This window comes from Tursiops truncatus, chromosome 4 (genome assembly GCF_011762595.2).
Source record: "Tursiops truncatus isolate mTurTru1 chromosome 4, mTurTru1.mat.Y, whole genome shotgun sequence".
Classification (NCBI taxonomy): domain Eukaryota; kingdom Metazoa; phylum Chordata; class Mammalia; order Artiodactyla; family Delphinidae; genus Tursiops; species Tursiops truncatus.
Window position 1 is genome coordinate 27595564 of NC_047037.1, and position 25581 is coordinate 27621144.

At 45.9% G+C, this 25581-nt stretch overlaps 1 protein-coding gene and 1 long non-coding RNA gene across 4 annotated transcripts in view; one reads left to right on the forward strand and one right to left on the reverse strand.

Annotated features, from left to right (window-relative positions):
* RBP2 (retinol binding protein 2) overlaps positions 1 to 25581 on the forward strand; it is a 27726-nt gene continuing 2145 nt past the window's right edge. Inside the window, exons 1-4 of one of the 2 annotated variants that reach the window (XM_033855351.2) lie at positions 1 to 99; positions 233 to 304; positions 5720 to 5842; positions 20752 to 20930. In XM_033855351.2, coding sequence (XP_033711242.1) covers positions 5770 to 5842; positions 20752 to 20930 — 252 coding nt within the window. In that variant the 5' untranslated portion in view covers positions 1 to 99; positions 233 to 304; positions 5720 to 5769. Of the gene's footprint in view, positions 100 to 232; positions 305 to 5719; positions 5843 to 10107; positions 10151 to 20751; positions 20931 to 25581 lie in introns of those variants that run through there. The other variant, XM_019934259.3, reaches the window with a different exon arrangement.
* Positions 17688 to 25581, reverse strand: part of LOC117312123 (uncharacterized) — a 14003-nt gene continuing 6109 nt past the window's right edge. Inside the window, exons 4-7 of one of the 2 annotated variants that reach the window (XR_004526283.2) lie at positions 25004 to 25111; positions 21849 to 23696; positions 21566 to 21654; positions 17688 to 21368 (exon numbers count right to left, since the gene is read on the reverse strand). This is a non-coding gene — a long non-coding RNA (uncharacterized lncRNA). Of the gene's footprint in view, positions 23697 to 25003; positions 25112 to 25581 lie in introns of both variants that reach the window. The other variant, XR_012331331.1, reaches the window with a different exon arrangement.

Genomic DNA, 25581 nt, shown 5'->3' on the forward strand with positions numbered 1-25581 from the left:
TTTTCTCCTTCAATTTGTTAATATGGTGTATCACATTGATTGATTTGCATATATTGAAGAATCCTTGCATTCCTGGGATAATCCCCACTTGATCATGGTGTATGATCCTTTTAATGTGCTGTTGGATTCTGTTTGCTAGTATTTTGTTGAGGATTTTTGTATCTATGTTTATCAGTGATATTGACCTGTAGTTTTCTTTCTTTGTGACATCTTTGTCTGGTTTTTGTATCAGGGTGATGGTGGCCTCATAGAATGAGTTTGGGAGTATTCCTCCATCTGCTATATTTTGGAAGAGTTTGAGAAGGTAAGTGTTAGCTCTTCTCTAAATGTTTAATAAAATTCTCCTGTGAAGCCATCTGGTCCTGGGCTTTTGTTTTTTGGAAGATTTTTAATCACAGTTTCAGTTTCAGTGCTTGTGATTTGTCTGTTTATATTTTCTATTTCTTCCTGGTTCAGTCTCGGAAGCTTGTGCTTTTCTAAGAATTTGTCCATTTCTTCTGTGTTGTCCAATTTATTGGCATATAGTTGCTTGTAGTAATCTCTCATGATCCTTTGTATTTCTGCAGTGTCAGTTGTTACTTCTCCTTTTTCATTTCTAATTCTACTGATTTGAGTCTTCTCCCTTTTTTTCTTGATAAGTCTGGCTAATGGTTTATCAATTTTGGTCATCTCCTCAAAGAACCAGCTTTTAGTTTTATTGATCTTTGCTATTGTTTTCTTCATTTCTTTTTCATTTATTTCTGAACTGATCTTTATGATTTCTTTCCTTCTGCTAACTTTGGGATTTTTGTTGTTGTTGTTGTTCTTCTTTCTCTAATTGCTTTAGGTGTAAGTTTAGGTTATTTATTTGAGATCTTTCTCATTTATTGAGGTAGGATTGTATTGCTATACACTTCCTGCTTAGAACTGCTTTTGCTGCATCCCATAGGTTTTGGGTGGTCGTGTGTTCATCGTCATTTGTTTCTAGGTGTTTTTTGATTTCCTCTTTGATTTCCTCAGTGATCTCTTGGTTATTCAGTAGTGTATTGTTTAGCCTCCATGTGTTTGTATTCTTTACAGATTTTTTCCTGTAATTGATATCTAGTCTCATAGCATTGTGGTCGGAAAAGATACTTGATATGATTTCAATTTTCTTAAATTTACCAAGGCTTGATTTGTGATGCAAGATATGATCTATCTTGGAGAATGTTCTATGAGCACTTGAGAAGTAAGTGTATTTTGTTATTTTTGGATGCAATGTCCTATAAATATCAATTAAGTTCATCTTGTTTAATGTATCATTTAAAGCTTTTATTTCCTTATTTATTTTCATTTTGGATGATCTGTCCATTGGTGAAAGTGGGGTGTTAAAATCCACTACTATGATTGTGTTACTGTCAATTTCCCCTATTATGGCTGTTAGCATTTGCCTTATGTATTGAGGTGCTCCTATGTTGGGTGCATAAATATTTACAATTGTTATATCTTCTCCTTGGATCGATCCCTTGATCATTATATAGTGTCCTTCTTTGTCTCTTGTAATAGTCTTTATTTTAAAGTCTATTTTGTCTGATATGCTAATTGCCACTCCAGCTTTCTTTTGATTTCCATTTGCATGGAATATCTTTTTCCATCCCCTCACTTTCAGTCTGTATGTGTCCCTAAGTCTGAAGTGGGTCTCTTGTAGACAGCATATATACAGGTCTTGTTTTTGTATCCATTCAGCCAGTCTGTGTCTTTTGGTGGGAGCATTTTGTCCATTTACATTTAAGGTAATTATTGATATGTATGTTCCTATTCCCACTTACTTAATTGTTTGGGGTTTGTTATTGTAGGTCTTTTCCTTCTCTTGTGTTTCCTGCTTAGAGAAGTTCCTTTAGTATTTGTTGTAAAGCTGGTGGTGCTGAATTCTCTTAGCTTTTGCTTGTCTGTAAAGCTTTTAATTTCTCCATTGAATCTGAATGAGATCCTTGCTGCGTAGAGTAATCTTGGTTGTAGGTTTTTCCCTTTCTTCACTTTAAATATGTCCTGCCACTCCCTTCTGGCTTGCAGAGTTTCTGCTGAAAGATCAGCTGTTAACCTTTTGGGGATTCCCTTATATGTTATTTGTTGTTTTTCCCTTGCTGCTTTTAATATTTTTTCTTTGTATTTAAATTTCAATAGTTTGATTAATATGTGTCTTGGTGTGTTTCTCCTTGTATTTATCCTGTATGGGACTCTCTGTGCTTCCTGGACTTGATTGACTATTTCCTTTCCCATGTTAAGGAAGTTTTCAACTATAATCTCCTTAAGTATTTCTCAGTCCCTTTCTTTTTCTCTTCTTCTTCTGGAACCCCTATAATTCGAATGTTGGTACATTTAATGTTGTCCCAGGGTCTCTGAGACTGTCCTCAATTCTTTGCATTCTTTGTTCTTTATTCTGCTTTGTGGTAGTTATTTCCATTATTTTATCTTCCAGGTCACTTATCTGTTCTTCTGCCTCTTTTATTCTGCTATTGATTCCTTCTAGAGAATTTTTAATTTCATTTATTGTGTTGTTCATCATTTAACCTCTATTTCTTATAAACATCTAGTCAATCAACAATTATAGCCTCCTTAGCACATGTTTACTTCATGTCAGTCAGCTAACTTCTCATGTGGGCATAATGAGGGATTTTAACTTTGGTTGAAACTAAATAGTTTTACATAAACAATCATGAATGAATACATGAATAAGAACAATTTTATTCATTTTTATTAAGTAAAATTTACATACAATAAAAAGGAAGAGATATCAATTGTAGAGTTTGGGTTTTGGCAATTTTCTTACAACAACCATCTCAACTGTAGCACATTTTCATCTTACCTCCACAAGAAATATTCCTTGTGCCCTTTCCTATTTCACCTTCTCTTCCCATACCTGTCAAGCCATGGCCTATTTTATTATCATTACAGATGAGATTTGTTTTTTTCTAGACTTTCATATAAATGGAAACATGCAGTATGTGATTTTTTCTGTCAAGTTTCTGCCCCTTAGCATAATGTCTGAGATTCATCCATGTTATATATATCAGGAGATTGTTCCTTTTACTGTTGGGCAGTATTCCATTGTATGAATACACCACAATTTATTTTTTTATTAACTTGTTGATGGATGTTTTGGTTATTTCCAGTTTGGGGCTATAATATGTGAAACTATTTTAGTTTTTAAAACCCTCATATTTTAATGAAGTTGGCTGAGTTAATAACTCTTATTCAAAAGTATTTCCCCTTATGCCTCTAAGATATTGTTCCATCACTGTCTTCCATCAGAGTTGTTGAGACGTCTGATACCATTTTAACTATTGTATTGTTTCTCTATAGGTAATCTATATGGTTGTTTTTGTTTTCTCTGTAAGATTTTAGAATTTTATTTGTATCTTGAGGTTCTAAATTTCCACCAACGTGTTCTGTGGTATATATATCCTGGGTAATTTCCTTAGCTTTCTCTTCCAATTTACTAATTCTCTCCTCAGCTGTGTTTAATCAGCTGTTTAACTCCTCTATTACCTTTTTACTTTTAATGACTATATTTTTAAATTTCTACTACTCTCTGGTTATTTTTAATCTATCTTTTAAAAAATCATTTTATCCTTTTTTATGTTTTTAAGTGCTTTTAAATTTCTCTAATTTTAACATACTTATTTTATACTTTATATCTGACAATTTTTATTATCTGAAGCTCTTGGAAGTCTAATTGGACTATATGTTTCTGCTGGTGCTCACTTTTTGGTGGATTATTTTCATGTGTGTTTTGCAGTTTGGGATTATGTGCTCCCATTTGGCATGGCTTTATCACAGAGAATTCTGGTTGGTGTGGGTTGAAGTTGTGTCCCTCCAGACAGCTTTTACATTTACTTCTTTCCAGCAGCCTATAAGTATTGTAAGCTCAAGACTGCATTTATTTTAATATACTGACTACCAGGCAGCATAAATTCAAACCCCAAACCAGAGTCAGAACAGCGAAGTACATTTTTTTTTTAACTCATGTAGAACCCAGGCCAAATAAACTTTCTTGTTGTCTCTAGGTAGATTTTGATTATTTCACACTCTCACTGAGGGACTAATCCATCAAGTATTTTGGCTTTATGCAAGCATCTCAGTTTCAACTTCCTGCCTTACACAGGGTAAATGACTCCCACCCCCCACCCCCATGCCCATTAAAACCTAAGTCCCTGGCTTTTTGCAACTGGCAAACACATTCTTGTCCCTGGTCTCCTCCCCTACATGGCCAGCTTATTGTTACTTTCTTGCAAGGGAGGCCTACAGGGAACTCAGGTAGGAATCGGAATCTGAGCCTGGAGGGGAATACCTAGCTCCCAGGAGGCTGAGTGCTCAGCCTACAGCAGATTCTGGCTGGACCTCAAAGGATGAAGCCCAAGGCTCCCTATCTGTCCACTTTTGATGCCTTCACTCATTCCATTTGTAGTGAAGTTGTCCTTTACTCCCCTCTTCCCTTCATCCTACATTGGTCTTTTGAAAACAGCTGGGCCAATTTTTACTGTGTGTCTTTCTGACTCCAGTATATTTACTGAAAAATAAATGTGTCGTTTTATACCTCTCAAACCACACACAGCAGAACCATTTGCTTAGATTTCATAGCACAAGGATACATACATTAGAGCTTCAAAGTGTCAAGATTAAAACTGGGGACTCATGGTTTATCCATCTCAGCTCACACTTCCATTCTTCAGAGTGTAGGAGCCCCTGCTCAAGCCCCAATTCTCAGAACCATGTGTCAGAGCAGTAAGCCAACCCATTTTCTGACCCACTGGGATAGCGAGTATGAAGAACAGTCCTGAACCAAGAGTCCTTGACCAAATGCCAGCCATGCGATTCACCTTAGTCAGGTGATCTTCAGCTTTTTCCTGGGGTCTAAAGCAGAGTCCCACTACCCTGCTGCCCTCCATCTGGCCTCCCTCTGGGTCCTGCTTGCTTTTAGTAGATTCATGCTCTGAGAAAATGTTTTTCTTGAGTAACCCCACTGCGTAGATGCTCTCAGGGTACCTTGCTGGGAAGCAAGTGAGAATCAGGTTCTCAAGTCAAACCCCAACCCAAGCTGCCCTTTCCAAGCTGAACTTAGCACACTGTCTTAACAAAGCTCTTTTCCTTAGAAAGAACTTTGGAGCCAGACAGGCCTGAGTTTGAATCCCAGTTCGGCCACTGACCAGTAGTTATTAGGCATGTGATTTAACCTCCTTGAGCCTTTCTCATCTGTAAAATGGAGATGGTTAAACATAGCTCAGGGCTCTTGTAAGAAAACAAGATGAAGGGTGTCTCCTGCCCAGCACAAAGTAGAGTAGAGGCCCACAGGTGTGAGTTCCCATCTTCGTGACTTTACCAGCCAGGCCAGAAGCTCTGGCTACACAGCTGAGAGACTCCAGGTTTGAAGCCTGGGATCTGATGGCCTGTTGTGCATGTTGGGTGGGTACTGGGTGTTTGCTGCACAGAGTATTCTGCATGGGGCCAGGGGCTCTATGGGAGCCCAGCCAGCCAAAAATGAGCTATTCCAAGCCTTGTGTACGTTGGAGGTCACAAGGACACCCACGCCCGGCCACGTCAGGTTTTGAGCATGGGTTGCTCATGGTCCTGCTGAATTTTGCAAAGGAAAGGAAAGTTCCTTTGGGCTGTGCTTTTGACCTTTGAGCGTGTTATCTTCAAAGCCATAAACCTGGTCCACTGGATTATAAAAGTAGCTCATTCTAACACGTTCGCCCTGCAGCCTGCTCCTTGCCGTCCAGCACACACCCACAGTAACCAAAGGCCACCACCATGACAAGGGACCAGAATGGAACCTGGGAGTTGGAGAGTAATGACAACTTTGAAGGCTTAATGAAGGCTCTGGGTAAGGGGGTTGCCAGAGGTGGGAAAGGGGGAGGAGGTGGGAAAGGGAGAGGGAGGGCACTGTGGAGCTCCCCAGACCTGTGTGCAAGCCTCACTCCTCGCTCTTTACCAGCTGTGTAATATCAGGCAAGTCACACTCATTTTCTGAGGCTCAGATTCCTCATCGGCAAGTTGGGAGCAATAATAAATGAGGTTATGTCTAGAATGTCTTTGGCGTACAGAAAAGATTCACTGAATGGGGGAGGCACACACACGCATATGTGAGGAAAGCCAGACTTGAGAGGAAAATGCAGTAGCTCCCCTGCCTTGTGATTGCCATCCCTTAGATAACAAGTTGGATCTGATATGATGCACACATGACCCCTGCATTGCTCTTTCATTAGTCTTATAGTGGAGAAGCACAAAAAAAGAGTAGATAACAAATCTCTCAGCCTAGAGAAAATCAGGCTAGGAAAGGCTTTCATCATATACATCAAACAACTCACTGCTCACCTGACTTCTGAACTAGGCTCCAAGCCAGGGGCTCCATCACCATGTGTCCCGAGTTGACTCTCCTGTGGGATCTCTTGTGGGGCTGGCAGAAAACACACAAAACCAGAGCAAGTGGACCCACAGAGGGGAGCTCACTTTTGGGGGCAGATATTATAGGCCAGGCCCCGGCAAGGAGCACCGGCTGCCTGTCCTTATTTCTGCAATGACCTCCTGATCACCTTTTCTAGCTTTAGATCTCTCCGCATAGGGAGTTCCCAGCTGGAACTTCTCTACGTGAAGCATGAGAAAAAATGGCTGCGGGTGCGATCTGAGGCCCAATAATTTGGATGTGATGATGGGAAGTCTCATCAAGAATGGGAATTGTGGGTTTTTCTGTGCAATTCACTTCTAGCTTGATGACACTTCCACCGTGTCAACAAACAAGGAGAGCTCATGTGACATGTTTTGCAATTTACAGAGGTTGGAAATTTCTTCATGTACTTTAGACATGTTTACAGCACTGGATAGCTTTTTTTCCCCTCCTGGCTACAGAATGTTACCAATATACTTGGGAGAGGGGGGAGGAGACAAAAATCCCCGTATCAGAACCCTAACCCTGTCGCCCCTGCTTTTAGCACCCTGAGTGAGACTAGAAATGGAATCCTGCTTCCATACGTGAGTAAATGGGCTGGAAATGAGCTCAGAACCAGAATTCTGAACAAGATCATACAGAGGAGGAAACAAAACCAGTGGGCCAGCTGAGGCTTTCTCTCTGACGTTGACCAATATTTTAACCTTTCCGCACCAGTCTCCTCATCCACCAGATAGAGAAATAACACCAGCCTTGTTTCTCCAGATGATGTTGGTGGTTGTTTTGAATGATTGAAAGTACTTTATCAAGAGCTTTTTGGTGGTTTCAAGCTTTCAGCAGTGAGCTGAACAAGCCCAACTCAGGGAATATAATAAGAAAGCAATTTTGTGTCCTTTGTTGCTTATTCTTAAATTATATAAAGTCCTATGGTGGCTTTAGGTACAAAATCGAGTCTCAGTTTAGTTTTCGGCTGTACAGGGTGGGCCCCTGGAGCCCCTCTTTCTAGTCTTAAGGTGAGAGGCAAGCACTCCTGTCACCATCCCCTATTCCTTCTGGGGGATGCCGGGATGCAGGGCACCCTGTCAGCTCTGTGCAAAAAAGTCCTCTTCCTAAAAGCAGCCTTCCTCTGGACTCTTTCACACCCACTTACACCCTCCTTGTGCAGGAGGGGTGCGTGGATCGTGAATGTGATGTTTGGATGTCTCTGTCCAGGAGGTTTTGGAGGGAGTGGCCTTTCCAGTTCTCCTTGGTATCGGACACCTCTTATCTCAGAGCTACAGTCATGACTTCCAATTCAACAACTTAACTACATTGATTTCACTCTAATGAGCAAACAGGTTGACCCCTTTGTACGAGTCTCTGCAGTGGAGAGGGGTGGGCTCCCACTTTCCTGATGGAGATTAACACCATAGGGGATGGTACTAGCTAAACGCAGAACGTGGATGTGCTTGGTGCCTTGGTTTACCCAGCTGCTGATGGCCTACAGTATCCCAGGAGCTTGCCCCAGCTTGAATCCATGAGGCTCTGTGCAGAAACGACTCAGCCAGAGTCACCTTCCCACCGTGGAGATGGGACACCTGACCCCTCTCACCTGCGCATGGGGACACAAGTGGGGCAGACAGGCACTGGGACACAAGTGGGGCAGACAGGCACTGGAGACAGGTCTCAAGGGCTCAGCCAGAAGCAGCCAGGTGGGGTTGCCTCCCACAATTGAATCTGCTGAAAGCAACCCAGCAGGAACTTCCCTGGTGGCCCAGTGGTTAAGACTCCATGCTTCCAATACAGGGTACGTGGGAACTATGCCATGTGGTGTGGCCAAAAAAAACCCACCAAAATGCAACCCAGCAGATCTGTACAATTTCCTCCACATCCACCCCACAAGACAGAGGTTGCTTTCCCAACATGACAAGTCAGTGAAGCTTGTCTTCTTGCCCTTTTGAGCGCGAAGCCCTTCGCATTTGGGAAAAACATATGTGGAGATCCTCCCAAATCCCCAGATATGGAAATATCACTAAGTATAACGCCATTCCCTGCCAAAGAGCTGTCTCTTTCTTAGATGTTAATCCCTAGCACCAGGGAGTCGGCTTTCTCTGTGGGCCTGGCGGCTGGTTCCCTAGGAAGGGGATACTCCTGTCGAGAGGTGGGTCTGGGGACAAACTGTCTTTGTTCCCAGTTGGTGACTCACTCCACCCCCCGCCTCCCCACATGACCTGGCTGCCAGCCTCAGCAATGACACATCAGGGCAACCTTTGGGTTTGCCCCAAATTTTCAAACTCATTCGCTGTTCAGAGAATGGGTGACAAGGGTCGATTGTACCTCCTCTCCTGCCTTCTTAGATCTTGTGTTTCCTGAGGCCCTAGACTCTTTCTTGACAGTGAGGAGAGCAGCTGGTGAACTCCTCTACCCTGAGGAAGCTGTCATGCCCTGAGGTCCTCCTTCAGCTTGGATCGGGGAGTCAGGGAGTGGAGGATTGGTCTTCAATCTAAAGGGCAGACCTCTCAAAGTGAGGTCCCCGTGCTGTGAAAGAACACTTGGGGAGAGTCCATTCACTCTGCCCCGGAGTGAGACCAGCACTGCACGTACCTGGGGAATCATTCAGCTTCTTTTCCAAAGCTTTAGACGACGCCCGTGGAAGCCAGGGACGGTGCCATTTGCAGCAGGCCCAGGCCCAGCCTCTGTTCTCAAGGAGCTCAAACTGGTGCAGAGAGTCAAGCTATAGCTGTGTACAAATTGCATTCCTCTTCTCTATTATAGTGTGATAAATCACCCCCAAAACGTGGCGGCTTGATTTTATTATACAGTGATTTTATCATAGTTATGGGAACTGACCAGGTTCACAGAGGGGGTTCTTGCTAGGAGGCTCTCATTCCATTGCGGTAGGACAGTGGCTGGGGCCAGAGCCATCTCAAAGGCTTCTGGCTCCTGTGTCTGACAGTTGGTGCCGGCCAGCCGCTGAGACCTCATCTACACGTGGTGACCCATGTGGCCTGCGTTTCCTCATAGCACTCTGGTTGTGTCTAAAGAGACAGGAGGCAGCAGCTGAATGACCTTTTATAACCCAGACTCAGAAGTCACACAGCATCACTTCCGCCATATTCTATTGGTTGAAGCAGTCATGAGCCCACTCACATTCAAGGGGAAGGTACATAGACCCCGCCTCTCAAAATGTCAAAATCCTATTGTAAGAACAGCCTGTAGGATGAGAGGTGGTAGTATTGCAGGCATTAAAGAAAGTATAGTCTGCCACAGATGGGACAGTGGGCGATTCTCTCCCTTGGGCCTGAAAGGGCTATGGTGGCAATAGAACAATGGTGACCAGAAGTGTGTGCGCTGAATGGTGATGGATGGTAACTAGATTTGTGGTGGTGATCACTCTGCAGTCTATACAGATGTTGAATTATGATGCTGTACACCTGAAATGTACATAATTTTTTAAAACAGTGTGTGTGGCAGTGAGGGTGGAGGGAGCTACAATAGATGGATCATTGACGGTCTCCTGAGTAATTCTGGGTGGGGTTTTGAAGGAAGGAGAGGAGTGCTCTACACAAGGATAGAGTCAGGTCTGGACCTGTGAGCATGTGCCAAGGTCAGGCTGATGAGGATGTGGGCGGCCAAAGGAAGCAGAAGCCATATTACCAGGGAGTGAAGTGCAAGGGCGGCTGCAGGGGTAAGAAGAGTCAGAAAGGTACCAGGGCTGGATCTTGAAGCGGTGTGACACCATGTGTGACCATCACCCAAGGACATCAGGTAAGGAGAGGGTCCTGGGAAGAACTGTGTACAGAGGAGAGAAGGGCCATGAGCACACTGACAGCCAGGGCGTGAATAGATCAGCAGAGACAGTCAGAGAACTGAAGGAGGAAGTGGCTGCAGTCGTCCTGGGAAGATGCGAGAACAGTGCCAAGGAGGGTGTCCAAGGGGTTGTCCATAGCAGGAAACTGACTAGATTTGGTAACTAAGTGGAGAAGAAGCAGGGGGTGAGCCTAAGAAATAAAACCCCACCATGTAACTTTAATCAGGAAGACAGGAATGTATAATGGAAGGCATCTGTTCCAAAAGTACTCAGGGACTTCCCTGGTGGTCCAGTGGTTAAGAATCCACCTGCCAATGCAGGGGACACGGGTTTGAGCCCTGGTCTGGGAAGATCCCACATGCCGAGGGGCAACTAAGCCCGTGCGCCACAACTACTGAGCCCGTGCGCCACAACTACTGAAGCCCGCGCGCCTAGAGTCCGTGCTCTGCAACAGGAGAAGCCACCGGATTGAGGAGCCTGTGCACCGCAACAAAGAGTAGCCCCTGCTCGCCTCAACTAGAGAAAGCCCACGCGCAGCAATGAAAACCCAGCACAGTCAAAAGTAAATAATAAATAAATAAATAAAAATACTCAGTTAACATTAAACTTAGACATATTTTAGGAAATCTTTGTTCAATAATTTGTAACCATTAGGAAAAATCCAGTTCTCTTAATTCACAAAAGAAGGTGGGGATCATCTTCTATGAAGAGCATCTTTTCATTGAAATCAACATGTACAGATTTAAAAGAGCAGTGGCGGGGCTTCCCTGGTGGCGCAGTGGTTGAGAATCTGCCTGCTAATGCAGGGAACACGGGTTCGAGCCCTGGTCTGGGAGGATCCCACATGCCGTGGAGCAACTAGGCCCGTGAGCCACAACTACTGAGCCTGCGCGTCTGGAGCCTGTGCTCCGCAACAAGAGAGGCCACGATAGTGAGAGGCCCGCACACCGCGATGAAGAGTGGCCCTCGCTTGCCACAACTAGAGAAAGCCCTCGCACAGAAACGAAGACCCAACACAACCAAAAAATAAATAAATAAACAAATGTGGGCTTCAAAAAAAAAAAAGAAAAGAATTTAAAATTAATCAATACAATCATAAATAGCATGTAGGTCAAATAATAAAAAGAAAAAAAAAATAAAGAGCAGTGGCTACTACAAAAAGTCCTAGTGGGTCTCTGGAAAATTCTACCAGGAAAACGGTAACCTTAGAGGCTGAAGTCAAGCAGCTGCCACCTGAGTGGTCTTTGCTGGGAAATCTTTCCTAATTACCCACGACGTTCAAAAGCCTGTCCTGACTGCAAGGGGCCAAAGTGTAACATCAGAGGTGAGCGCATGAACAAAACATTCTCAGGCCATGATAAGATCGTGCTAGCATGAGCTTTCTCTACATTATGTCATTTAATTAATTCAGTTTCAACAAATGCCCTGAGCCCCTATGACATGCCAGGAAGAGCTCTAGGCATTGGTGAAGCGGTGGTAAATGAGGCAACACGTTCCCTGCCCTTGCGGAGTGGGCACGCTAGTGGGAGAGAGACAGGGTAATAGTTTAAGACTCTCTGGGTAGTGGTAAGTGCTTTAAAGAAAATAAAAAGGAATTATTGGGTGGAGAGTGATGGGCGGTCAGGGAAGGTTGTCTGAGGAGGTGACATTGGAGCCGAGGCTTGAATGCTGTGAAGTGTTGTTCCAGGCACAGGGCACAGCAAAGGCTGGTGTGTTGGGCGTGTGGTGAGCCCAGGGGTAGGTCAGGCCTTATGATGGGCAGACTTAATCCATCTTATTCATATTCTTTAAGGTTCGCTATGACTACAGCGTGAAGAATGAATCACAGGAGGGCAAGACTAGAAACACGGAGGCCCATTAAGGAAGCTTCTGTGTTGTTCGGGCAAGAAATGATGATGGTTGGTTTAGGGTGGCGCCCAGGGCTGGAGAAGAGAGGACAGATTCAGTGTATATTTTGATGATAAAGCTGACAGGGCTTGCAGATAAAAATGAAGTGAGGGGAAATGGAAGAAACGAAGACGGCCCCCAGGCTTAGGCCTGAATAGCTGGGATGGCTGTGACCCTATCAGCTGACATGGGGAAGACATGGCGGGGAGTGAGTTTGGACAGGGGTGCCAGACAGGCGGGAATGCGTTAAGAATTCTGATTTACATCTTTTGATTACAGATGCCCATTACCCATCCAAGTGGAGTATTAAAATTGGCATGTTGATATAAGATCTAGAGCTTAGGGTAGAGCCAGGGATAGAGCCAAAGGAATGCTTGCCATTTTAAGGAACGAGGAATCTGAAGGTCAGGGAAGTGAAGGAACTTCCCTGGGATCACTTGTGGCTGGAAACTGGTGTTGCTCAGAGAGGAGCCTGGTCTGCCTGCTTCTAACCCCCAAGCACTTGCCATAGCTCGGTTCCAGGTGCAGGTGCTAAGCGTGGGGTTAGGGGAGGGGGAGCTTCGTGCTGAGCAAAGTTCATCAGGATGGGGGCCTCCGAAGCAGGCAGGCAGGACCCTCAGATACATTGCAAGAGGGTCACTCGGAGTCCCTGGGTAAAAATGAATGAATGAATACATGAATGAATGAATGAATGTCTGATGAGCCAACGAGGAGTTAATTTCACGGCATTTGGATTCCTGCCAGTGCTCACAAGTCAATAAAGTTAGACACTTGCCAAAGAATTTGCTTGTGTGGCCTCTAGTTGGACTTTCAAACAGGGACAGTGCTGTAGGTGGGAAAAGCCCAGGTGAAGATAAGTTTGGTCCCTTCCTATGGGTCTCCCCTGGCGTGTAGTGGCAGCTTCTCCTCCTCAACCCCCATCCCAATGGTGCAGACTAGATTATGTGGGGGGGGGGGGAGGTGAAAAGTACAAGGGGAGCAGGGAGGCACCCCAGGGTCTCCAGCCTGCCTCCGCTGGCTAGGGAAGGGTTTGAATGCATTTGGAGGTGTCCCTGAGGGTAAGAGAGAAGGAGGCAGGAAGGGGCAAGGACGGTTCCTCTCTCCATGGATTATCTGGAGGAGGAAACGACATGGAAAGACGGAGAAGATTGCTCTTTCCCTCTGCTTCTCACAATGCCCGAGGGCTGAGGGTTTGTGAATCAAGGAGTTCAGGTTCGAAGCCCGTGGAAGCTGCACTTCGAATGGGTTCCAGGTTCCATAGGATGAAAATGGGTGTATTTCTGCTCTTTAATCGACAAATCGCGTCTACCCTTTTAGGCTACAACTTCAGCTTTTTCCACAAGCATATTACAAAGCATTTTAATGCTGAGTAGCATACTCATATTTCAACTTTATGGCCTGCATTGTTCAGAATGCAGTTATGAAAAGTATGCTTTAATAAAGTCACTTCAGTGTTCTCGTTTTTTCTTCTGCAGCAGCTATAAGCCGTATATATTATTCAGAAAGAGCTTGCCTTTGTACGTTTTCCTCTGAGATAGAAATTCATTTCACCTGGCTATAAATCAGGCTCGGAGATACCTTTAATCCAGAAAAGCAGATGAAACATATTTGATAACCCTGGTGTTCAAACACCATACCAGGAGAATAATTTTCCCTGCAAAGTACAAAGAGTAAGTGTTTTTGTAGTCTGTGTGTGTATGCCTGTGTATTCTACAGCTGCAGTTAAACGTTTCCTTTTGATTAGAAATATCACAAATCCACCAACAGAATGTTTGGCTTCCTTCCCTGGGGTGGAGCAGAGGTGACATGATTAACTAGCCTGCGCCCACGGTGAAGGGTGGCCAAGAGGCCAAGCCATTTTTCAACCCAGAGAAGAAGCAATGTTTGATTCAATTTGCATAGAGCCCCTAGCAAGATTCCCCGGCTCTGGTCCGAAAGACTGACTGGGGGTGGTGTTTCCAGGACAAACCTCTTCTCTTGGCAGTAGACATTTTTAGCTGCGATCTACCTCTCTGGGCAACCAGGGACAAGCAGTAATTTCCATTTGGGGAGACTTAAACACAATGTGTTTTAGCGGTGGACGATAAACAGAATGTGTTTGTAGGCAAATTGCCAGGAGTGCTGTCCTAGCTGGGCAACTCTGAACCAGCCACTTCAATTCTCTGGGCTTTGATTTCCACATCTGTGGAGTGAAAATAGACTTGCTCTCTGAAGACCACTTAAATTTAGACTTCTAAGTTTCTCTGTAATTCCCAATTCTTCCTTAGTACAGTTGACCCTTGAACAACAGTGGGGGCGGAGGCAGCAGCGGTGTGTTAGGGGAGAGCCCTGCTCTCCGTGCAGTCAAAACTCTGCGTGTAACTTACGGTTGGCCCTCCGTATATATGTGGTTCCTCCGTGTCCGTGGTTCTGCATCCATGGATTTAACCAACCGCAGATGGTGTAGTTCTGTAATTACTATTGAAAACAATCCACATGTAAGTGGACCCGTGCAGTTCAAACCCGTGTCTTTCAAGGGTCAACTGCAGTTTTGCCTGGTGCCCTCCCCTCCGTTTCATGTGGTCAACTCATGGCCTGTGGTTTTCTTTCCTCAGCTCCTAACTGTGTCTCCAGCAGGGTTTAGCACAGCCTAAACTTCTCCTCACTCAACACAGAGGGCTAGAGTAGGAACTAAAGTCGTTTCTACCCTTTGGTCAACCTATGGAATGAGGAAACCAGTCCATGCAAAAAAAGGTTTGGCCAGGCTGGATTAAATGCCCATGTGACAGACCAGGGCTATGTGACGAGGGAGGGGGTAGGTCAGCCACCATTATGTTTCTTCAGAGTCCAGGACACTTGGGCTGCATGGAGTGGCAGATGGCTGTGGAGATGCATAAACATGACCTGAATATTTCACTCTGGACTGAATGCCGATCTGACCACTGTTTGACCAGAGGGCAAAAGGCCAAGGAGTGGAAGCCAATGTGCATCAAATACCCCCCAGCTCCTCGGCACTGTGTAAAGCATTTTTGCCATTATTTTAACTGAATCCTTACATAAATAACCCTATGAGATAAGCTTTCTTTTCCCCATTTTACAGTGAGAAACAGGCTCAGAAAGGGAAAGTGACTTCTCTGAGGTCACAAAGCTGGGAGATCAGAGACAGGATTTATGCCTGGATCTGACCCTCACTCTTTTATGCAAGAAGTTCTAAACTTTGGCGTGCACAGAATCGCTTGGAAGGCTTGTAAAAACAAGAGGGGCCCAACCCCCGTAGGTCTAGGGTGGATCCCAGAATTTACATTTCTAAGAGGGTCCCACGTGCTGTGGCGGCTGCCAGCCCAGGGGCCTCACTTTGAGAACCACCGTCCTGGACCGCGGTGCCCACGTTAACCAAACCATAAGTATCTCTTGAGCTCCTACTGTGTGCGTAGCCCTGAGCCTGGTTCTATGGGGACACGGGAGCAAAGAGACAACATCATCCTTGAACTCACAGAGCTGAGACTTGGAGAAAAAAATAATAAACCCCATGAAAGAGAGGAAAATGCCAGGTAGTACCTCCTGCGGGTTAAACCCTGGGCCTGGAAAGCAGGTGAGGAAGGAGGTAAGAAAGAACAGACCATGCTAGAGCAGACAAGGCTGGGGCTGGGAGGAGAGGGGCAGGGATTCAGGGACCAGGTGTGCAGGGAGCATCTGGAAAAATGCAGGGGGCTCCGAGGAAGCCGGCTTATGAGATCAGGGGGTTGATTATGATGGTGTCAGCAGCTACCGCTTATGGGGCCATTACCACAAGCCACCAGCCACTGGGCAGATCTCTTCACAAACACCATCAAATTTCATCCTCAAAACAGCCTGATGCAATTAGTAATAACTCTACTTACAGCTACTGGCTCTCTGCTGCTTCCAGATCTGGACCCTAGTGTCCAGCGATGGAGCTGAAGTTAGATGTCACCTGGCTCTTTAGGCTGTGTTTCTGGGGCAGAAGGAGAGGAACATGAATTGGAGTGTAACACGTTAGCCTCTGCCTAGCACAAGGACGTGTTTATACCGACTAGAATGCAGAGAACATTCTTTTGCGGCTTTTCGCAGCTTTAAGGAAGGATTCATTGTGAAGTCAGATATAGTTGACCACTTGGTGCCGTCTAGTCTTCTCCTCTCCAAACAGGCCAGCAGTTGCCTTAAAGGGAGAAAAATTAAACAAGGGGTATTACCATAATTTCAGGGACCAGATGACAGAGATAAATGCCTCAGAAAGGGGTTTGTCAAACTTTCCTGTCTTATGTTCTGTGGAACCCTGGCCAGCTGGAGATGCCACCACGGAGAGTTCTACAGCCACCTAAGATTGGGAAAGGCTGCATCTTCTGTCCTGCTCTTGGAGTTACAAAGCATTTTTCCCAGATTAAAATCTCTGTGAAATTCTTCAGTAAAGAAAGCGGTCAGCCTGTCTTGGTTTTAATTGCTCATTTCTCAAACTTAGCTGATCATGAGCTCCCCTTTAAAAACAATTTTTGACCACCAGTCTTTTATAGGCTGAGTCCATGGCAAGTACAGTGGGGCACCCTGGGCTCTATGAATGCTGGCCTAGATGCCTAGGAGGGTTCACAGCAGCAGAGAGAGCATTTATCTACCCCCATGCCCTGGGGCCTGCAGGCTGTGTGGCTTTGACCTGCCCCGATACAATCTTTTTTTTTTTTTATTTTTTATTTTTTGCAGTATGCGGGCTTCTCAGTGTTGTGGCCTCTGCCGCTGCGGAGCACAGGCTCCGGACGCGCAGGCTCAGCGCCCATGGCTCACGGGCCCAGCCGCTCCGCGGCAGGTGGGATCTTCCCGGACCGGGGCACGAACCCACGTCCCCTGCATCGGCAGGCGGACTCTCAACCACTGCGCCACCAGGGAAGCCCCCGGTACAATTTCATATGCCACAAAGCTGAAGCTATCAGAAAATGCCCAGCGTTGGAACGTGGTTGCTCCAGCTTGAATTCTTGTAGAGCCCTAAGCCTAGAGAACAATTGCTGTCTAGTGGGGGCAGTGTACATGAGCCCTGGAGAACATAAGCTGCCCCAAACAGAGAGGGCTCATCCAGCTGCATCCAGAAGCCCCTGTGGCTCCAGGGGAAACGTAGAGTCAGAAGTTACTGGTATCTTGGGCAGCCACTGGAAGTGCCCAAACTGGGGTGTCTGACATGATGGGACGGGTCAGCCCAGAGCTTGTGGAGCACGGTGCTGGCCCTGGAGCCAGGCCATCCTGGGTTCAATTACCACCTCTACTGCTTCCTCACTATATAGTCGAGGGCAAATGACACAGCCTCTCTGAGCCAGGCTCTTCACTGGTAAAATGGAGAATAACATAGTACTTATCTCGTGGGTTTCTTGGGAGAATGAAGTGAGAGAATCTTCCCAAGGGAGGTTCCACTATGGGACAGCATTCCTGGTTGGTTAAAAGGCATGTCTTAACTATCACCCCAAATACTACCAAAGGTCCACACAGCATGGCCCCCAGAGTCACCTTACCTAAAACTTAGCTCCTAAGTTCCCCCATAAAATTCTTTACCTCTCTGCTTCTACCTTGGTTACCTAAACTGAGAACCTCTGTTTTCACCTCCCAGCTTGATCTTCCACACATCCTTCCAATAATCAAACCCTTGTGATTGCTTTCCACCTGTGTAATCTTAGACAAGTCACTTAACCTCTCTGGGCCTCCGCGTCATCACCTATACCAGGAGGGATTTTGGCGAGCAAAAGGACCTCAGTCCTTGTCTTCTTTGAGGAAAGAATTCAACAAACAGACCAAGATTGTAAAGTGGGCACAGAGTTTATTAGAAGCACAGTACATGTGGGAGAGCACACAAGCAGTTTACTTAGGGCAGAAGCAAGTTACACACTCGAAGGAGAAGAGTGGGGCGTCCTTGGAAGTGAGGGGCACGCAGTAGGGGCAGCTTAGGTCGTTAACATGGGGTTAATCTTCTGGGGCTTAGATGAGGGTGACTCCCCTTTTCCTCTCCTATGATTGTGTCATCGGCAGTTCCTCATCTGGACTTCCACCAGGCACCATTCTGAAACCTTCCCATGAGCACCTAAGCGAAACCCACAGGGGTGGGGATGGGGTCACAACGGCAATGCTAATGATATTATAATGATATTACAATACGGCCAGGGTTACTAGAGGGCGACTTGAGACCCCCCTCTGTGCATGTGTGGGGCTGAGAAGTCCTCTCTGAAGGCAAGAATGAGGAGGCTGCCAGTGGGCTCCTTTGCCTTTCATCCAGTCATCAGCCACCTGAGTGTTTTTATTGCACAGGCTCCACGGTTTTCATGGGCAGAGTTTCTTGCTCAGATGCTACAAAGTTTCCGTTTTGGATGCCATTCCTCCATGTGTCCTGGCCTCGTTAAGTGCAAAACAAGGAGGTGGCTTTGCCTTCGCCCTAATACCTATGCATGAAGAGGCTGTGCTTGGGCCCAGCCTTGAGTTTTCCTACCTCAAGAGGAGTAGGTGCTTAAACAGTAGCTTTCAAATCTCTTAAACCATTGAAGTCTTTCTCCAAACAGCCCCCTGAGAGGAAATCCAAGGTTTAAAACCACCCAGAGATTCAGGGTCTGAGATGAGGCCCAGAGATCTGTAGTTTTTACATCTTCCCAGGTGATTCTGATGGGCAGCCATCGGTGAATTCTTAGACCGGGCAAGTTCTCAACCGATAGTAGTGAACAAGAGTTGAACAAAGCACTGGCGTGCGTACACCAGCTCAGGCCAACTTGAACCTATTTCTCTTTTCAACTTAGGATACAGGTATATAATCCTTTTACCTTCTGGGTTGCCTGTTATTACTTGAAATTATTCCCTGATTTTATACAATTTAGAGTCCAAAAGACCAGCCAAGGTCCTTCCTGGATTCTGCTGTGGTCCAAGCATCCAGCTTGGACCTCTTCTTCTTGGTCCTTTAGGAGAAGGAAGATGATAATGACCAAAGAGGGATTCAGAAGAAATGTGTCAGAAGGGAAATGGGGAAAGAGGGTGAGGGAAGTGATGCTTGGCTACCAGGGAAGGACAGCAGAAGGGGTGGGGATGCGACCATCGGAGATGTTCATTCTCTGAATTGAAAGCGGCTCCACGAACTGTTGGTAACCGCTGGTCTCACTCATGCGCACACTAGTATTTATCCCCCACCAGATAGCACACAGTGTGAAGTTTAATCACCTACTACCATAGAGATGAGGCTGGAAATCTCAGAGAAACAGCCCTCAGTGAATCTGAACTGTTCTTACTTTTGAAGTCGTTATTACCTTGGGTTATGAGCGAATCAATCTCAGTGTTTTTTGAAATCTTCCAGGTAAACTTTCTTAAAAAAAAAAATTAAAGATTTATATTGGCATCCGAAGATATCTGGAGAATTCACAGGCATAAAGGAGGTCAAAGGTCAAATATCATTTGGCTAGAGACAAAAGGCTTAATGATGTTTGTAGCAAGGGTAGAAATGTAGCAGTTCCAGTATTATACTGTTTCTACATCATTTCTATAGGACAGTGACATTTTGGCTTGGGTGACATTTTATGCACAATCAGAGGTTAACAGGAGGTGGGCTCAGCACTTAGCTTAGGAAATGAAACACTCTATTGAAGGGCATGTTCCCTTTTACTTACAAATGGTCTCTCAGAAACGAATAAGATTTTCTTTAAAATATCAAGGCAAAAAAACAGATGTAAATGGAGTAGATGCAGCAAAACCTTGACAGTTGTTCAATCTGCATGATGGGTGTACCGGGTTCCTTGTACTCTCCCCTCTACTTTGGTTTGTTTGAAATCTTTCATAATAAAAATATAAACAATGATTCATCTTTTCCTTAAAAACAACAAAAGAAATGTCTGAGCAAGTGTTTATTTTTTTTTTATTTTTTATTTTTTTTGCAGTACGCGGGCCTCTCACTGTTGTGGCCTCTCCCGTTGTGGAGCACAGGCTCCGCACGCGCAGGCTCAGCAGCCACGGCTCACAGACCCAGCCGCTCCGCGGCATGTGGGATCCTCCCCGACCGGGGCACGAACCCGGGTCCCCTGCATCGTTAGGCGGACTCTCAACCACTGCACCACCAGGGAAGCCCCGGAGCAAGTGTTTATTAAGTGTCTGAAATATGCCTAAGCTGCGCTGGGGCCATGACTGAGGCAGAACCTTCCCCAGATCTGCTGTAAAAATGGAAGTTTGTAGGTATTCTTCCCTTCAGTGGGCATGAACAAAAGATTCATCTTTACCCAGGATCTAGACTGGTTATTTTTAAACAGTCTTTTTCCTTTTAAACCATGAAGTCTTCTGTTCAGCAAACTCTTAGGAGGAAACCAATATGTCAAATAGATAGAAGGGAGCTGCTGTGAGGGCAGGGGCATGTGCGTGTGTATATGTAGGCGTGTGCGTGTATATATGTGTATGTGCGCATGGGCGTGCACACACACACACTGGGGAGTTGCAGCTCAGGGGTGCTACCTCCCCTCCCACCAGGGCTCCCGAGGAGATGCCCAGGGACCCTGGGTTTCCCGACCGTTGACTGAGATGCCCAAACTGGCCGTGTGCAAGACAGCTCTCGTTTCCCACTTGAGCAAAGAATGTGGCCGGCCTGAGGTCTGCATCTCTGGTCCTGTTTGGCCTTGTTAAAGAAATGAACGCGTCTGGCTGAGCACATCATAACCTCCACCACTCCCTTTGCCCACAGATATTGATTTCGCCACCCGCAAGATCGCCATCCATCTGGCTCAGACGAAGATCATTGAGCAAGACGGTGATAACTTCAAGACGAAAACCAACAGCACGTTCCGAAACTACAACTTGGATTTCACAGTCGGGGTGGAGTTTGACGAGTACACGAAGGGCCTGGACAACCGGAATGTTAAGGTACTGACCAGAGTGGAGTTTTCCTCCGCACGGTCTTGGCGCAGGGGCTGGCTGTTTAGCTGCACGATGAAAAAATGACAGAAACGACCTGGGAGGCGTCAGGAGAGGAGGACCAGAATGGACTTAATGATGCTGGCAATAAGCAAGTATTGAAAGCTTAGTGGGAAGAAGCAGGCTGGCTTCTGCGTGTAGCTTATAAGCCAAGGAGGGATTAAAGGATGCTGACCTCTCCAGGAGCCAGGGTAGGAGACCAACTCATACGCTGACATGGGCCTGGCAGGCAAAGCAAAGAGGCCAGGTGGGCTCGTAGGGAAGGACGTTGACGGTGCCAGCAGGATAGCATAGCTTCATCCTGGGAGCAGCTCCTCGGCAGCAGACAATCATTGCCATGGAGAACTGAGGCCTCATGTTGCTAGAATTTTTTTTTCTTTTCAGGAGCTGTTGAACATTCATAGGTTCTTATATGAAATATCTCAATTTTAGATGATTCCAACTGATTTAATTTTTTTTTTTTTTAGAAAAATGCAATGCAAATCACACCAAAAAATCAGTAGACTAGATGAAGTCAGGCTTTCTCCAATCCTAGAAACCCAGATAAATCTCTGGCAAGCTTATGGCTTCAGTCTCAGCCTCACCTTAACTCTCAGGACATAATCGAGGAAATCCTCCACGCATCAGAAGGCACGCTTCTAGCCGCTTGAAGCTTTTGGATGTAAGGAGGCCCCTAAAATGAGCAGAGACCTCTGAGTGCAGAGTGGGGAGTTATCTCCAAGCCCGAGAACTGGAGTCTGCAGAGTAGGCAGGCCCTCATCCAAGGGGCTCTTTGTGAATAAGTCAGAGGTTGGTAGCAGCGGGGAGAAGTAGGGCAGTGGTGGGAAAGGCGGGGCCCTCGGCAGGTCCCCTCTCCTCCTGCATCACCTGGTGGTATCACAGCCCAGTGACTGATTGTTGCACGGTCCACATTCACGCTCAGTGTGAACATCTTTGGTTTTCCAAATCCAATTACACCTGGGCAGTCCCAACAACAGAAATGGGGGAAAATCCAATCTCAGCCGCATTTAAGGATTCCCGCACCCAAATCGAGAATGCCGGGGACTGCACGGTCCAGTGCAAGCCCATGTGGTTTATACAGGAGTGGGCAGCTTGAGCCCTTGTGGCACCCACTCCCTCTGTGCCAACGCAGCCACCAAGACCTCTGCCCTGGCTCCCAAGCTGAGGAGGGCCGGGCTGAGATTCCTGTGCCCAGGTATCCGTGCTCTCAAGCCTGCAGAGGGCCACCCTCTCAGAGCACCACAACGAAGCAGGGCCCTCCACCCTGCCCTTCCCCTTTCCCCATGAGCCCCACTCCCCCCAGAGCCCCACTCTTCTCTGGTGCTTCCAGGAGTTCCTTCCAAGTCGAAGTCTCAACTCTTCCCCCAAAGCTCTGGCTGCTCTCCCGGGGTGGGGAGGAAAAGCTGTCATCATTCTTTGGGGATGATTCTAAAGCCAAAAGAGCAGGACACATTTTATTTCTCAACCAAGTTGTCCTGCCACATTGATCATCTCAGCCAATGAGTCAGGGTTGAATGACGTTTGGGCTCCTTGAAAAGAAAAGTGGGAAATGGAAAGGCCTTTGGAAATGCTTCCATCAAACCAGTCTTGGCAGGAGACGCGAAGCTCCCGAGCTCCGGAACGGCCCCTTGTAGAATCCCGCCCCGAGCAGTTGCTGGATCGGCAAGCTTTTCTGAGCTGTGTGGCTGCGAGGCCAATTCATCAGACACCAGAAATGATAGGAAAATTTGTCTCAGAATTTTTGCAACCCTCTGCTGTTCTAACCTAATCAGTTCCAAATGATCCATTTTCCCCTTGCTTCTCAGTTTGGGGCGTGGGCTATTGAAAAGCAGGCCTGTCCTCTCTGACTCATTTTTTATCATCTTTGATGGTGGAGAACTCACTCTTACTGAAATAAGTCATGTCCTTTTGGCCCTTCCTGACCCTTAAAGGGTTCCATCTGTTAACACCTAGGCTTCTGCCTCTCCCTTCCATGCTCTGTCCTCTCTGAGTGCCATCCTCTCTCCAGGATCGGCTCTTAGCCCTGCAGAGAGAGATAATCCCCTTTCTCACTTCTGGTGTCTGCTTTGCCTGCAGCAAAAAGCCAGGGCTAATAAACACACACACACACACACACACACACACACACACACACACACACACACGAGACTGAGAAGTACTCAGACAGAATTTGCCCAGCCTCCAGCAAAGGGCTGTTCCCATGGGAATCACAACACAGAGCAGGTGCCCTTGGCACTACCTTCTTCCTGTGACTTGACTGCAACCCTTTAGCTGGAGAGGCACGGCAGGGAGTGGGTGAGTCTATCTCTCTGATTAATTTCTTTTGCCCACCCTTGGTGGCACACCCAAGTGCACAAAAATCTTGCGTCTGTGTGCATGTGTGCACTTGCGTGTGCGTGTAGTGCTCCTCTACCCTTGTTCTCCAGGACTCCACTTCTTAACTCCTTGGTCACCCTCCCGAGCCCCTCTGAAAGAGGGGAGACAGATATTCATTCAATCAACATGCATTAGGTGTCCTTGATGTGTAAGACCATATGGGCTGGGGGATTGGAAGACACAGACCTTGCCCAAATAGAAGATGTGAGTCCTTTCTCGTCTACGTGGGAGGGATCTCTGGAATATTCCAGACAACATCTCGCTTCCAGAAGAGGAAAGAGAACAACCTATGAATTAAGCTTCTCTAAGACATTCGAAACTGTGAGGCTTAAGATGGTCCTAAAGGAGGAGGAGACAAGTTTTCTTTAGAAAACATGTAGAATTTTACTTTTAAATTAATTGGGGGAATATTAATACATATGCATGCTTTAAAAAAAATTAAACACTAAAAAGTGAAACTTCCTTCCTATCCTGGCCCCCAGCTCCTTAGTTCCCTCCCCAAGGGACAATTACTATTAAGGGTTTTTTTTGCCTCCTTGGAGAGAACGTGTACAAACATATGCATGCATCCCCACTGCTCCTTTCTTTTATGCACATGGCCCTCCTCCTTGCTTTTTTAACTTAAACTATACACTATGGAGACTGCTCTTCTCTGTAAGTGCAGAACTGCCTTCTCCTTTCAAGGGCTACGGAGCGGGGAGGAACCACACCGTATTTAACCAGTCGCCACTGACGCAATTTATGAGGTTTCCAGGCCTTTGCTGCAACAAACAACGCTGTGATGGGCTGAAGAGCAAAATAAGGAGGAATAAAATTGTACCTAAAATATATAATATGGTCAAGGTCAAATATTGCTTTAGAAACAGGTAGACTTAACAATCTGTAGAAAACAGATATCTACCAAAAAACAGACCTGGAGTGAATTAAAAAAAACCAAAAACACAGGTTCGTTTATCACCAACTGGGTTTGCAAGATAGGGAGGAAAATAAACGCCTGGTCCTTAGCATAATATTGTTCATAGAGGTGTAATATGGTTTGCACATACTTGGAAGAAAACCAACTCACATCAGGATCATCCCCGAGAAAGGGCAGCACCAAGACACCACCACTGCCCGGATGGGAATGATACCGTCAACCTCACATGCAAGCCTAATGTGGGCACAGAGGTGGGTGGCCTTGAAGGACCACTTAGGGATAGTACACATCGTCCCTTGGCAGGTACTAAGACAGGAGGAAGAGGAACTGGGGCAGGGTGTGAAATTTGTAAATTTAGTAAGAGGGGTTAGAGCCTCTTGTGGTTCAGCCTCTTGTGGCTTCTCCAACCTGCTGGTCAACTCAGCCTGGTTGTCCAGCACAAGCTCTGCATCTCTGCTGCCTTCCCTGTGCTAATTGATCAGCATTGCTGCCTGGAGGAAACCCAGGACCAGGAGAAGGTCCATCTCCCAGTTCTGGCTTTGGAGTCATATGTGCAGCCCCCTGCTAACTAGGTAGCTTCCCTGCCTTTATTATTGCCCTACGGTGGGCAGTCCTCACAACGTGTTTCCTGTAGGGAAAATTCTCAGAAGTAAAATTTCTAGGTCAAAGAGTATACACAATGTTATATTTTGAAAGGTAATGTAAAATTGCCCTGCAAAAAGATTCATACCGATTTATATATGCACCAGCCCTGTATGAGGGTCCATGCTTCTCTGTACCCCCTCCAACCCAGCGTGTTATTAGACTCTTTGATCTTTGACCACAGGATGAATTGTATCTGAAAAACAAACAGACTTAACTTGCATTTCTCTTGTTATAAGTGAGGTTGAATATATTTTCTTATGTTTAAAAGCCATCTGCTAGGGTGTTTTGCTTTGTTTTGTTTATCCTTGTAAGCTGTTGGGTTGGTGTCCTGTGTTGAAATTCCTATTAGGTTAATGATCTTTTCCTTATTGATGTACAGGTGTCCTTTGTATGTAAGGAAATCGGGTCTTTGTCTGATATGTGTTACAATTATTTTTCCCAGTTTGTTATTCACCTATTGACTTTGAGGTATCTTTCCCTTCCAGAAATTTTACCTTGTGACATAGTTCAATTCATCCTCTTTTCCCCCACCGATTTGGAATGCTGTCTTTACCATATGGTAAAATGGAAGAGTAGAAGTCTTTCAAAGGGAACAGAACCGGCCAAGATAAGTTGGTCTGGCTAGAATGAAGGGCGTATGTGGAAATGAGGCTGGTGGGATGC